Source organism: Frankliniella occidentalis, unplaced genomic scaffold (genome assembly GCF_000697945.3).
Source record: "Frankliniella occidentalis isolate FOCC.00 unplaced genomic scaffold, Focc_3.1 Scaffold118, whole genome shotgun sequence".
Classification (NCBI taxonomy): Eukaryota; Metazoa; Arthropoda; class Insecta; order Thysanoptera; family Thripidae; genus Frankliniella; species Frankliniella occidentalis.
In genome coordinates, this window is record NW_026267246.1 from 340,913 (window position 1) to 354,717 (window position 13,805).

The 13,805-nt window shown below is 50.2% G+C and overlaps 2 protein-coding genes across 4 annotated transcripts in view; one reads left to right on the plus strand and one right to left on the minus strand.

Annotated features, from left to right (window-relative positions):
* The window catches only part of LOC113215834 (uncharacterized), a 20,813-nt gene extending 18,091 nt beyond the window's left edge, over positions 1–2,722 (plus strand). Inside the window, exon 3 of the mRNA XM_026435499.2 lies at positions 459–2,722. Coding sequence (XP_026291284.1) covers positions 459–1,088 — 630 coding nt within the window. The 3' untranslated portion in view covers positions 1,089–2,722. The remainder of the gene's footprint in view (positions 1–458) is intronic.
* Positions 33–13,805, minus strand: part of LOC113204009 (autophagy-related protein 16-1) — a 21,989-nt gene continuing 8,216 nt past the window's right edge. The window contains exons 9-10 of one of the 3 annotated variants that reach the window (XM_052270336.1): positions 12,426–12,508; positions 12,185–12,347 (exon numbers count right to left, since the gene is read on the minus strand). In XM_052270336.1, the coding sequence (XP_052126296.1) occupies positions 12,200–12,347; positions 12,426–12,508 (231 nt within the window). In that variant the 3' untranslated portion in view covers positions 12,185–12,199. Of the gene's footprint in view, positions 323–11,728; positions 11,981–12,184; positions 12,348–12,425; positions 12,509–13,805 lie in introns of those variants that run through there. The other 2 variants (XM_052270337.1, XM_052270338.1) reach the window with 2 other exon arrangements.

A 13,805-nucleotide genomic window follows, 5' to 3' on the forward strand; every position in this document is an offset into this window, starting at 1 on the left:
CCTTCTTTCCACATTTTTACAGCACGTTTTAGGCCGATATGAACCGGGATCAACCGTCAACATCTTAACACTTCAATTTTTCTGGAAAAGTCGACCTCTTGCTTTCCTAATTTCTTCCACATTTCTCTCTCTTTATTTCACTACCTCCCCTGATTACACTCCTGAAGGACCCCTCGCACCACTCACCTCCCCGCTGGTTATTTGTCTGTGTGTGTTCGTTTTAACCACGCAAAAGTGTATGAGGCGAAAGGATGGTATTTGCGTAGCAATTGGAATGTGTGCACTCACTCGGCCATACACCTGCAGACTGCAGCACACGCACCTGGAACACACAAAACAAAACGATAACGATATTAGTCTAAGGAATGTTATGGAGGAGCAAGAGCAGGAGGGGGAGACGCTGTTGCCTCCCGGCACGAGAGGAGGGCGAGACTAACATCGGCGCGTCCCTGTTGCAGGTGCTGCTGTCCTACTTCGATGCCTTCAAGTTCCCCTCGTCCGAGGTGGTGCAGTTCCGCGCCCTCGTCACCCCGTGCCTGCCCGCCTGCGAGCCCGTGCAGTGCGACACCGAGGACTCATCCGGCGAGCTCCGCTCGGTCCAGTCCTTCGGCAAGCGGCGCCGGCGCCGCTCCACGTCATCCACGGCCGTGTCCAACCCGAGCGCGCGCGAGGACCTACTGCTTGTGCAGAGCATCCGCATCATGGACAAGTTCGGCTTCGACCCCAGCAAGCTGGCCGGCAACACATCATCGAGCAGCGACACGGTCTTCGTGTCCGATGACGGGTCGGCGGCCGTGTGCGTCAACCTGGCCGGCGTCGTGGTCGCGGGCATCGTGTTCCTGGCGGCGCAGCTCGCCGTCATCGCCATCTGGACGTGCGTGTGGCAGCGGCGACGGGGCAGCAAGGAGAGCCACCTCGACAGCCTGGACGGCATGTCCGTCAGCGTAGCCAGCCACCACGGCAGCCACCTGGGCAGCCACCACGGCAGCCACCACGGCAGCCATCACAGCAGCCACCACGGCAGCCACGTCTCGCGCACCGACTCCCTCTGCAAGCTGTACGACACGGGGTACGCGCGCAGGTTCTAGAACTGAGGTTTCCATTCCCTGCCTACATAGACCAAGTACAAACGGCAGGACCAACCACCATCCCATAGGCGGGGTGTGCCATCGACGAAGGACGCGGATATTCAATCAAAAGAAAATCAACTAAATGACAATCCAGCTTTACGACGAGACAAAGGACGCGAAATCGTGGTTTCAAAGGTGTGCATGCGTGCAGTGCACTGTGAGTGTGGTGATCTGCAAGGCGCAGCAAGGCATGCATTACCTATGGGGCGACAGACAGGACGTGAGCTCAGATAAGATGCTAATGTTATATGACGAGACGAATCACAGGTTAAACGGGGTGAGATATAGAATAACACAGTCGATCCGGCGGGATTGGGTGTTTCAAAAGGAAATTTGGGTTAACAACGGTCATTACAGAAAAGATGTTTAAGGATGCACCCTGTAGTAAGATGCCATTTAATTTTACAACTGATTTAAATTGCGCCCTTGAGTATGATCAGGCTGCAGAAGATCTAATACAATTTCCGAAGTAAAATTTTAAAATTCCTCTCAAATAGATAAAATAGACAGTATTCCAAAATAAATGGGATATTAGCAGTGATGAACGCTAGAATTAAAACAAAAGTGATTCTTAATTTTAAAAGGGTTTCAGGAGAGAGGATCTTGTTAATGCTTGTGGAAGTCGTGGGATACAGTACTGCCGATTATTTTACTGCAAGGTTGTCGCAAATTACCCCCTTCTCCACCCTCAATTTTTTCATGAGAATTAAGAGGATCCCTTCACTGCCCGAATCCGTAAGAAAATTATTTTTAGTGGTGAGAATGATGATTGAATGCATGAGCGTGTTCTTCTAAGAATGTGTCTTCCTACAAGTTAATACTATACTCCATAAGGTTAAAAGAAGTGACTTTATTTAGATGTAAAGCACAATTCTCGAGGAGCATGTGTTTGTACGAACAACGAAAATATCTTAACGACTTCCCACTCCAAGCGGGCTTTGCTGCCATAAAGAATTAGCAAATCTCACCTATATGTTTTTGTGAAAAAAGTGTAGTCTGATTGGAGTGAGTACTTCTGCTTCGGAAGAGGAGAGTACTTCGCGAAGCTTAACTTGGAACTTGAGCTCTCATGACCGAATAATATAAATATATAAATATATATAGGTATACATATTTAAGAAATGTTATATTTAAATAACGAGGTGAGGATGACCTGTTCGATTGGTTATGAATGATATTTATATCAGTGAGTCCATGTGCGAATGTGTGTGTGATTGTTTATCGAGCGTTTGTCCTCTTCTCTAATCATCAGGGTCTACAACGAATCCGAATGTTGGATTAAACTTAGTACCCTTACGTATGTTGTTTTTCTTTTTAATAAAGTAAAAAACATTCGCATTGAAAGACAAATTAAAAGGATTCTGGAACTGAACAGCATTTTAAAGTGTAGGTTCTGACTGTAAAATGTTTTTTGTGCATTTTGCGGTCTCAAATGTATGTACCTGTGAACCTTCGCGTTCGGCAAATGCCTCATGTGAAGAGAGCCTGGTGCGGCATAATATCAATTTTAAACGTGCCTTCTTGTGTCTACTTATGTAATAGTTGTTCGTAACATTGACGCTTTTCTTTTAATAAAAAAAGGAACTAATTTATTTATAACTTGATTCATTTTATTTAAATGAAACGACCCTTTCGAAAAGACCTGCGCACACCACAGTGAGAAAGAAAATACTGCAACCCTGGCAATGAAACTGACTGAAACAAATTATTTCCTATTTAACATGCGCCTTTCTGTAATGGCGAATAGCTCACACAATACGACAGGGCATTACACCCCTCAAAATCAATAACCCTTCAAAGTTATTTGCGTCCGAGAGCAATCGTTAAAATTCCTAAGACGGGGTCCCATCATGTGACAAGAAAAACAATTTCAGGGACTACAGCATGGCACTGCTTACCCAACAATTACCCTCTGTTTATGTGTCGAAGGAAGATGCCCTATAAGTGGGCATAGGGGGCGAAACTAATTCAAGGCGTTCAGATGGATACATTTTATTACAAAACCTCTGCAAAACATGTACACGAGTAGTAGGTGATGACAAACATTTATGTACCAAGTAAAATGATGTTAGCTAACCCGTGGTATTTAAAATCTGAGAGAAATTCCTAGATATTAACTGGACAGTTTAGAACTCATGGAGCACTCTGGGTGGGCGAAACGCAGGGGATGGCCTTAAAGAAATCAATTCGCAGAGCACGGCCAACATATACGGGCCTTTCAACCAATGAACAGGAGGCCCAATCGCACTAAGAATGACATCGGTGGCCACGCTTGTCAAAGGGTTAACTAACTGGCTTTGTGAATCGACTCACGCGCAGCAACGGTCCCACGATTGAATCGGGGGCTTGGCCAAACAAAGCCATATTCAGAGGGCAATGGACGCGCGAGCGTTACAACGCGCTTCCTGATCACAAGAGTAAAAAATAAAAATACTGTACTGAATAAAAGTTAACATTTTGCAATGTTTTAGGGGTACAGCGTCAAAAAGAAATACTCCGTGACCTCTGCAAAATTAACTCCAAAACTGATTTACAATTAACTGACTTTTTCATGAATTTACGGACCGAGTTCCAATTACCTGACTTTCCACGACTTCCCTGACGTGTAGAAAACCGTATGATATCTAGACAAAATCACAGTAAAATGATTTGAAAAATTGTCCGTACGAAAGTCACAACTCACATCTGCGATTGTGGAATAAAACAATCGAGTCAAGGCAGGTTGCCACAGCTAAGATGTTGGGCTCATATATTTCTTTAATGACCCAAGGGGCAGTCCGACGCGACGTGTTTTCAAGGAATGTAAAGAGCATGGCCACACAACCAGCTCGTCCGAAACCCCATAGTTTCTGTTCGCGGCGAGAAGCCATAAGAACACGCACTTCAGGCTTCAGCAGAATCACAACGCATTTAATTTCATCAATTCAGAACCACACGTAATTTCAGCACACGTGACAACAAATGCGCTCTAGCGCATCTCCACCCAAAATTATCTTCCAGAAGCATCAGTATCTGGAGCCCGGGCCAAGAGGCGCGCCGTTGCGCACCTGTCGAGGGTCATAACCAGAGATCGCTTTACACCCATTGCAGGTAATCGCTGCCTTTACGAGCCGGCTGCACACATTCCCTAAAGACAACACGTTACAAAGATCGATAGCTCCGCATTCGCACAATCTGGGTGTTGTTCCCCCAATATTTCTTTTCCCAATAAACCCACGGGGAATCGACCTCCAGCAAAACTTGTTAATTGGCCCGATAAGCCGTCCTAAAGCTGCTGGTGATCAAGATCTAACGGTCCGCTTTGTCATATCGCTTCGTGTAATTAAGGATGGTGCCGTACCGCTAAGCAGGGCCGCACTTCAGTATAGAATTTACTTTACCTGCCGTAAGAATTGTTTTCTGTTTCTTTGCTCAGAACAAGTAAAAGCAAATGACAGGTATGAGACGTCTCTTCGGGTGTGACTTAAGACGAGGACGAGGCGGTTGCTGCTAAAAATTGCATTTCGACCGTGCGTTAACATTTTCCCTCCAAGTGTACCACTCTAGTTCCGCAGCAAGTCCACCTCTTTCCGGGAAATATCTCGCGAGCCAGCCGCGTTTGCGATCGATCCCTTATAACGGTCCAAGAGGCACCCGGCATGTGCGTCGCACGCAACTGATATATTGTGTCTCCAAGAACATTACCTTTTAGTCGACCTGAAATTCAAATTGCCATTTCGCACGGCCAGCTACCTATATACCCAGTATACTAGGAACGTCCAAAAAGATAACAGGCGAGCTCTGCTGCTTAGCACTCCACCACGACAAGCAGCAGCGCTGCGCATCGCGCGGACGGCTGCGAGTATTTTAACGGGGTACACCCGGAGGTCTTGATGAATGGTTCAGTGCGACAACTACTCGGCAGGTATCAAAGGTATCAAACATGTCGGGTACCAGGGGCGTATAGGGTACCTGACCCGAGGTGCGCCGCCGAGGAATGTGGGTCAAGCAGTACGGTATGCATTTCAAAGTGACAACTCGCGACAAGTAGTGTGTTTGGGGCCGTCAGGCGTCCCCTTCAAGCCTCGTTGGATTGAGACGCTTGTTTGACCGTCCAACAATGGCCCCTTATCCCCGATACTAATAACAAGGCATAACGGCACTCTCCAATCCCAATATCCTCGTCAGCGCGACGTGACACCATATTCATATTCACATTCCGCCAGTCGGACGGCCAGCAGAGGGCCCCGCGGGCCTTCCGAGCGACACAGGATGTGAGTGTGTGTGTGTGTGTGCGCGCGCGCGCTGTGTCAATCCGGCCGTGCCGCATTGAGCTCGGTACACAGAGTACAAGGCAGGCTCCGGTGCTCGCTATGCACCCCGGGGGGGCCAACCAATCTGACCGGAAAGCAACGCTACGCCCCGCCACGGTCTCCCGGCAGCGGCTGCAGCGTGTCCTGGGGAAGTAGTTGCAAGGAGGCCGCATACGGAAGGTGTAAAGCAAACATTTACAAATCGTTTCAAGAAATAATTGCTAAGGATAACATCCACAGCAGCTACCCCATACAACGAATAGGGAGAATTTCGTAGGAACACTTCCCAAATAGAACGTTGACGTTGATCTTACGTGATGTGAACATTTTAGAAGTTTCGTAAACGTCTAAATTTGGCACACTTGGGCAAGCACAGGCCCGTAAGGCACCATGGTCCCTGGAGTATAGGCAAACTGGCAACGATCGCTCAATCGTTCTTTCCGAAAACAAGCGGAACAAGCGTTTCCGGAAGCTTTTCCGCCAGACAGAGCACCGAATTCTCACCATGCGAGCTTCCGAACAACGCTGCACGGTGCGGTGAGGTGTAGCTGTAAGCACTCTCAGTCTCAGTGTCTAAGGACAATCATTGTAAATAGCACCGGACTTCTGTAAACATAACTGAGCACAGATACAATGAAGTAACAAACAATACGCATTTAGTAAGTTGCACAATATTGTCTTTGTTTCCAGTTGTTTGTTTACAGAAGTCCGGTGTTGGTTACAATAATTATCCTTCGACATTTAGAGTGGGAGCGCTCCAGCAGGAGCCATGAACTTGCAACAAGAGTGTTTCAAGTCACATCCGCGCCTATTGTTCTCGACAGATATTTTGAATGTTGGATGGTTCGCTTCTTGTAGAAGCGTACAAAAGATGAACAAGACAGAACGGTGCAGCAAGGAGACGACAAGGAAACTGGAGATCGGGAGAAGAATTCCAGAGATAGCAACGCCCCGGTCCTTATGTTAATAAGAATCAAAACTCTATCAGACATACGCCACAGTACAGCGCACTTGCTCAGCCAATCTCCATTTCAACGAAACTCTCGCCCTTGCCTGGTACTGCGATGCACGCCAACAGATGGGTTGGGGCAATGGACGTAATCATAACACACACACACAAACACAGACACGCCACGCACCTGTTCATTCAATGCAACATGCACATGAGACGCTATAGATAATCTGCATCGTCATCATCCTTACAGACGTCTATAAAGTCTACAAATTAGACTTTCGGGAAAAAGCCAAACATGTGCTCAACGACGCAACTTTCATAACTTCCAGAACAACCAGCGAGGAGTAAAAAGTACAGAGTAGGCAACAGCCTTATGGCCATAGTGGGAGTGACATATAATTGAAAGGATGCTAGCGGCTAGTCTATCGAGATGCCATGAGAACAACGGTCATCTATCAAATTGCAATGAAAACAAAAGCGCAGTCCAAGCGTAGTTCAAGCACAGTCCCCTCGTTACAGGCGAATGAAATGAATGGGCGTGATGCGCGCGGCAAAAGAGGAAAAACGTCAAAAACATTAATTTTCATTTCCTGTTATTTTGTCCCCTTTCTGACGTATACAAGCCATTTGCGCAAGCAGCCTAAGGATTTCGGGATACACACTAAAATGACTGGAAATACTCGCAGCGTTTCTAGCAAAGACTGCAGAGCAGCAGGTTAGTTTGGCTGAAAAACACTTTCTAGCACGGCATCGCAAATACCCTCTAGCTCAGCGCACGGCGCCCTATAGGTCACGAGTGACACACCCGAGTAGACGGGATGCGCTGACCTTCCCACAGAGTGAGCCGTCGCCGCGTCACCGCGAGGATCAGCCGGGCAGGCATCACCCGGCGGGGCGGAGCGGGGCCGCCAGAGGGCACCGGTGGGACGGAGGGCGGGCGGGGCGCGCAAGCGCCAGCGGGAGACCAGGAAAACCGGCCGCGCTTAAAAGGTCGTGTAAATTTGGAGCTGCGACGCGAATGCATTAAGGTGTTGACAGGCTCGAAATGGGTTCCCGCCGCGCGAAGCCGGAAAGAAAAACAAAACAAAAAATAAAGAGGAAAAATGTATCGCGTGGATCATAAGGGGAGGCGGATAACGCGCGGCGGCGGCTTCTGCAGCGCACGGTAGCGCAGAGAGGGCGCGCCGGCGGGGGTCCCATCAGGCAAGGTCGTTACGTCGTGTCGCGACGTATCACGCTGCCACGGCCGCCGCACACACCGCCACACGCCGCGCGCAGCGCACTGAACAAGGAGAAAACCAAATAAATAGTGCGAGATGGATCGATGAGAAACTGAAACCGGCCGGGTGAACCGGGCTGCACCACCCAGTGGGCACCTCACCTGCGGCCGGCCAGCGGGCCCCGGCGGGATCTAGTGTCACCCAGACACCCCGCACGGCCGCGCCAGGACAACGCACCCGGAGGCCTCGCGGGAGGACTCTCAGATCATTCATTCGAGATCTCTTCCCCCCCCCCTTCCCCATTCCCAGCATCGCACGATCAATAAAACCGACACTACAAAAACAAATGAACAAAAACAAAAAAATGTCGAGGAAAGGGATAAAAGTAGATGATACTAGGAAAATCCTCTTGCTTAGATGGCTCTGCACCACACCAAGAAGTTAACTTAGACTTTACAGGTGAGAACTTGGACTACGACATCTGAAAGATGCTGAATTATTTACAACTCCATTGCAACCCCATATTAGGAATGAAATTTTGTACAGAGATGCGGTTTGTTATGTTCGATCGCTTTCACTTAAGAAAGGATGGTCAGATCAGCGGTATCAAAAAGTCATGCGAAACGTGAGCACTGCAACGTTAAGATTTAGACTGTGTGTATGCCTGTCTGTGTGGGTGTCTGCCATTCACTAGAATGTTTTTTGACGACCCATACCTTTACTTACCTTTACTTTTGTAAATGCTAGTTTCGTTGTATAAGTAACGCATTAGTTGGTAGCATTGATTTACGGACGCCAGCCCTTTGACTTGAGAGACCCAGCCTACATAGCCGACTGTTTTTCGGTTCTGCCAGTAGCCGTCCTCCTTCCTTGCACGGCAATATTTATCTGCTCTCTCGCCCCTCCGTCTAATAATCTAGCTGCTGACACATTGAACTCTATCATTTGGTTTAGTTGGTTTTAGTGTCAAATTTAGCGACTGCTTAAAAATACTTAAAAAATTGGCATGCTGTTTTGTAAGCAATTATTGTGGTTATAGTGTGGAGATGATTGTATCGATAAATTTCCGAGCAAAAGCGGTAGGTGGTGCGGTCAACCACGCGTTTACCGGAAGCAGAGCCTCCCAGCCACTGGACTTGCCTCCCCATAAACACAATCGCGATAATTACCGACTGTCCCCGCGCGCAATGACGCTTGAGCCGCGCCGCGCCACTCCGTTAGGCTGTTAGCTAAGTAGTGGCAGAGCAGAGCCGAGGCAGAGCAGCGGGTAATCAGTGAGGTAATGGACGAATGCCAGCCGATCAAAACGCCACATTGCGAGGCTCTGCTCTGTAGCTTCCACCTAGGGGTACACCTCTCCAAAAAAGGCAGGGGGCGGGGGGTGGCGAGGTCACACAGCCAGACACGCGCGCGACAGCATGGCGGCCACAAGTGTGACAAAAACCGATTCAAAACTGAAACGTAACGTTCTGGCTCACAAGTTTACTCCAGTGATCTAAAAAGTTTCCCGTCTGACTTGTGTGATAGTAGAAGTAACGAGTAGTCGTAGAAGTAGTTAGTTGTAGTAGTAAAAAGTAGAAGTAGTAAGTAGTAGTAATAAATAGAAGTAGTGAGTAGTAGTAATAAGTAGAAGTAGTAAGTAGTAGTAATAAGTAGAAGTAGTAGTAATAAGTGGAAGTAGTAGTAATAAGTAGAAGTAGTAAGTAGTAGTAATAAGTAGAAGTAGTAAGTAGTAGTAATAAGTAGAAGTAGTAAGTGGTAGGAATAAGTAGAAGCAGTAAGTAGTAGTAATATGTAGAAGTAGTAAGAAGCAGTATTAGGTACAAGTAATAAAAAGTGGTAGTTGTAAGTAGAAATAAGGGATCACCCGGAAAGCCTCTGCATGCTCTCATAACGCCTGCTAGGTAGGCAACATCGCGCATGCAGGGCATGCGTGTACTGCGGGGTAGCCTACCCCGAGTATCACAGGCGCCCAGCCCCCGTAATTTGCCGAATGAATCTAAGAAAAGCGGACGTACTTTCTGAACGGCCCCAAATAAGTAGTGGTAATAAGTAGGAGTAGTACCGAAACATAGCGGGTTGGGGGCACGTTTGGTGCACACGTGGTCACGAGCGATTCGCTCCCCATCCGGCCCAGCCCGGCCCAGCCTAGCCGCGGGCGGCGCTGGGGTTCCCACTCAGTGTCACATCAGAGCCATCCATCTCACCTCGGCGGGACGTGACGGCAGCCGGAATTAAGATGGCTCCGGCCGGCGGCACATCCCGCGCACCTGGCCGGCTACCGGCGGCGTGGATACGGGAGGCGCGGACGGACCGCGTTAGATGAGGTTTATAGAAGCGGGTCGCGCGCGACACTCGCACCGCCGACGCCGCCGCCGCCGCCGCCGCTCCGAGGACACTTTAACGCTCCGTTTAAACATTTGATGCCGATCTCGGGCGATCTTATATTCTCGGGGAGATTACGCGCCGGACTGGGCTGGAAGGCGCGCACCCCGCCCAGGGCCATTCATCAACGTGACGCGTGATGGAGGTGGCCCAGGGCGGCCCAGGGCGGCCCGCGGCCTCGGCCGGGGAAAAACATTCACAATGAAGACGATGCAGTGGCACAAACTACCGCACCACATCCATCCGACCGCGGAACAGATCAAGACATGAAAAAGATCCCCCCCGATCGGAGGGGCCGCCGGCTGGCCAGCCCTGCGAGTCCAACGAGAAGAAAGTTAATGTGCGCCGCTGCTGCTGCTGCTGCAGATGGGGCGCGGAGCTGGAGGATGCGCGCAGAGGGGAAGAAAAAAAGGGGACGGGAATTAGAATCGCATTGTTTACTATCCGCGAGTAGGATGGACGGGACAAGAACGAGAGTCACTTTCCATGCCGGCCAGGGCCGTGGTGGGCGCCCGCTAAGCGACATTCATGACACCATGTAGACAACATTTTGAGTTGAATTTTGAAAGGCGACTTCTGAAAGGCATGTAAGTTTGGGAAATGTGACATGGTGTTTCAACAACGATCATGCATGTCAGTTTTTTGTGTTTTTTTAAACAACGACTACACTGATAAACTCAGTGTGCAACTGCTTAATACTTGTGTTCCACTCGATAGGTCTGCACTTGCAAGTGTGCACCTCCTCTGCAGAAACTTCATTCACGCAGTGAGCGTTAATTCTAAGTTTATCACTGTAATATTTTAATAAAACATATACACACACAAAATTTACTATGCAAGTCACCAGACCCTAAACCTCTACTTTCGCTCTGATCAGATCTCGCGAAGGATTAGCTCGTATTGTGAAGGATTTGTCTGCTTTGTAGGTCTACGTCTACGAGGGAATTTCTTCGCAATTGCAAAGGATTTTCATTGCATCACAAAGGAAATCATTCACAATTGATTCGCAATTCACAGCAACCACAGTCGTTCGCAAGGATTCTACAGAGCGTGATCATTCTTTTATTGCCGTTTGCTTTTTGGCACATATGCGATGCGCCAACGGGAGAGCGCCAGCAGTAGCGACCGGGCTAATTCGTACAAGAGTGCGAAAAATCCCTTTTTGCACCGTCTAAGTAGCTGGCACGGTGGAAAAGGGGAGGGGGGGGGAAGGACCCCACTCTCAGTGAATAGTGAGACGCAAAAGGTTCGCGTGATTATTTGTGGATTCAGGGTTTATTCAGAAGTCATATAACCCCTCCCCGCTGGCACTGTCCTGCCGGCCGCCGGCGCCACGCCGCGGGGCCAATCGACCATTTTATGCCGCTCCGCATAAAACAATAAAATAAAAAAAGGGACGCGGCGTCCTCAAGCACGTCCTGCCTGCACTAAAACCAACTACGACTAGCTTGTTGCGATTCTCGGTCCGACAAGAAGGAAGAGGCGAGGCGGGGCGAGGAAGTCGTCGAGGCATGAAAGTCTGCCGCATCACTCCCCAGCTTCTTTCGGTCTTTCGTTTGATAGATGGCAGGGAAGCGCTCTCAATTAGAGTGATAATAAGATGCACTACAGGAGGGGCCTGTTGAAACAGCACTCTAATCGGCATGGGAAAAACATAACTAAGCTTCAAGCAGGCGGGCACTGAGAAAACAAAGCCCAAATAAGCCAACGAAAACACTGAACACGTAAGCCACAAAAAGAACAGAATACAAAGACTAACAAAAAATTTATTACTATTTTTGTAGCATGAATTTGATATAATTTGATGACGTTGTGCATGAACGGGGACGTTTGCTGGACCGGCGTTGGGGCATGACGTCACCGAGTGGCACCTTCCGTGTCAGCCCGACCACGTAGAGGGGGAGGTGGAGGGGCTGGCTGGGCTGGGCGCCCACCGAGGGGAACCGAACGCCCCGCCGAGGGCACTCATGTGGGGCCGCTGGGGCCCGCCGAGGCCCGCTGCACAGGTGAACGAACCAAATTAATGGAGTGACATAGCTAGCCACTCGCGGCGCGCACGGGACTCAAAGCCATAGGCAGCAGTCCAGTCCGCTCGCTCGCTCGCTCGCTCGCTCTCTCTCTCTCTCTCTCTCTCTCTCTCTCTCTCTCTCTCTCTCTCTCTCTGCTCAAACGTGACTTCGATAGCGCAGGTCAAGCCATTCGGTGGCCGACCCATCCTCACCTCACACTGGACAATACATAACTTTGGCGGCGGCGACAGACCCAGCTGGAGCCGGCCGCGGCGGGGGGTGGGCTTAATTGGCTCCAGCAGCGCGTGGCGGCGCCGGCCGGTGCGGCCCGCAACGGGAAACGCCGAGAAATAAAGCTTTAACCCATAGAGACACATTATTAAACAAACCCGCGCCGGCCACGACGCCCCCCACCCCCCGCCCATCTCACTCACCCTCCTCTCGCTCTCTTCTCCCTCTCTCCCATTTCCACGCACAAAAATGTTCGTAAATTCCCTGAATGCTCACTGGAAATAACCTAAAGACAAATACTGCAAAATCAGATTATTTATGACTAGTTTCAGCACACTGTAAAAATTGTTGGGAATTCTACTATACGTATGTATAGGAAATTTCCTATACATCGTATCAGAAGTGCTTATGTACTTATGAACATGTAACTCCAGCTAAAGAACCTAAGATAGATTCTCAGCAAGTAATTTAAAAACAGAATGTCTTTGTATCATTCTCCATCCAAATGTAAGGTTGTTTGTATTGTTAGCCAAATCATTTACCCGCTCGCAACACTATATTTTGAGAGTTGGTCCACTTTGTAGTGGGACTTAATTAGCCCGCAATGTAACTTAATACAATTCAATTCATTTCAGTTCAATTTAATTCATTCAAGAAATCTCCCGCAGCGACAAATGGGAAGTCAAACGCGTGTGGTGACCCCGAACCCAAAACATAGGAATCTTTCTTTTTTTTTCTAATTGCCTCCTGGCGTCTGAAACGCCTGGCAACTCGAGCTAGGCCGCCCCGCAAGGCACGCGTGCGTCGCAGCGGGGCGCGTTGCCTACCTCCCAGGCGGGCGGGCGGGCCCGGGGCTGGGCCGGCGGCGGACCGCGCCTGCCGCTGCTGTTATCTGCTGCGCACGCTCGCCCGCATTCGAACACCGCGCGCGTATGCGCCGCCACCGCTCCTGCAGATCGTCCGCGCGCGGCCTTTACGCAAACCCGAGCAGCCCGGAGAGGTGAGCACGGCGAACACGTAACGGGCGGAGCCGGGCGGAGCGGCAGATCTGCACGCAACATCGCAGAGCGGAGCGGGGCAGCGCGCGGCCGCCTCGCTCTGCCCCAAACGCAGCGCGGCCGGTGCGGAGGGTGCAGCCTGGTGCAGCCGGGGTCGGGAGGGGCTGTCGTTAACCAGTCATACGCATTCCCCCGCCCGGCCCGGCCGGCCCGGCCCGAGCCACCGGCGGCAGCTCTTATTCGGTGCCATTTTCGCTGTCTCGCCTCGTTAGTGTTCCCCGTCCTGAGGGCGCGGTGCGGCGCGACGTGGCGGAGCAGGGCGGGGCGGGGCGGGGCGTGCATAGCTGGGCACGGCTACCTCATACGTCCGCACTAATTAGTCATATCGGGCATTCCGTTTTATTGAGCGCGCCGCCCCGCCGAGCCGAGGGGGGTGGGGAGGCTGCAACGCTAAAGGGTCACTGGACAGGAATCGCATCCGCCGCTCTCCCGCCGACTGGAGACTTATCACCGACTAATTTCCCATTCGCAAAATTATCCGTCCCGCAGAGAGAGGCGGAGGAAGGGGGCGGTCAGATAGCGCCG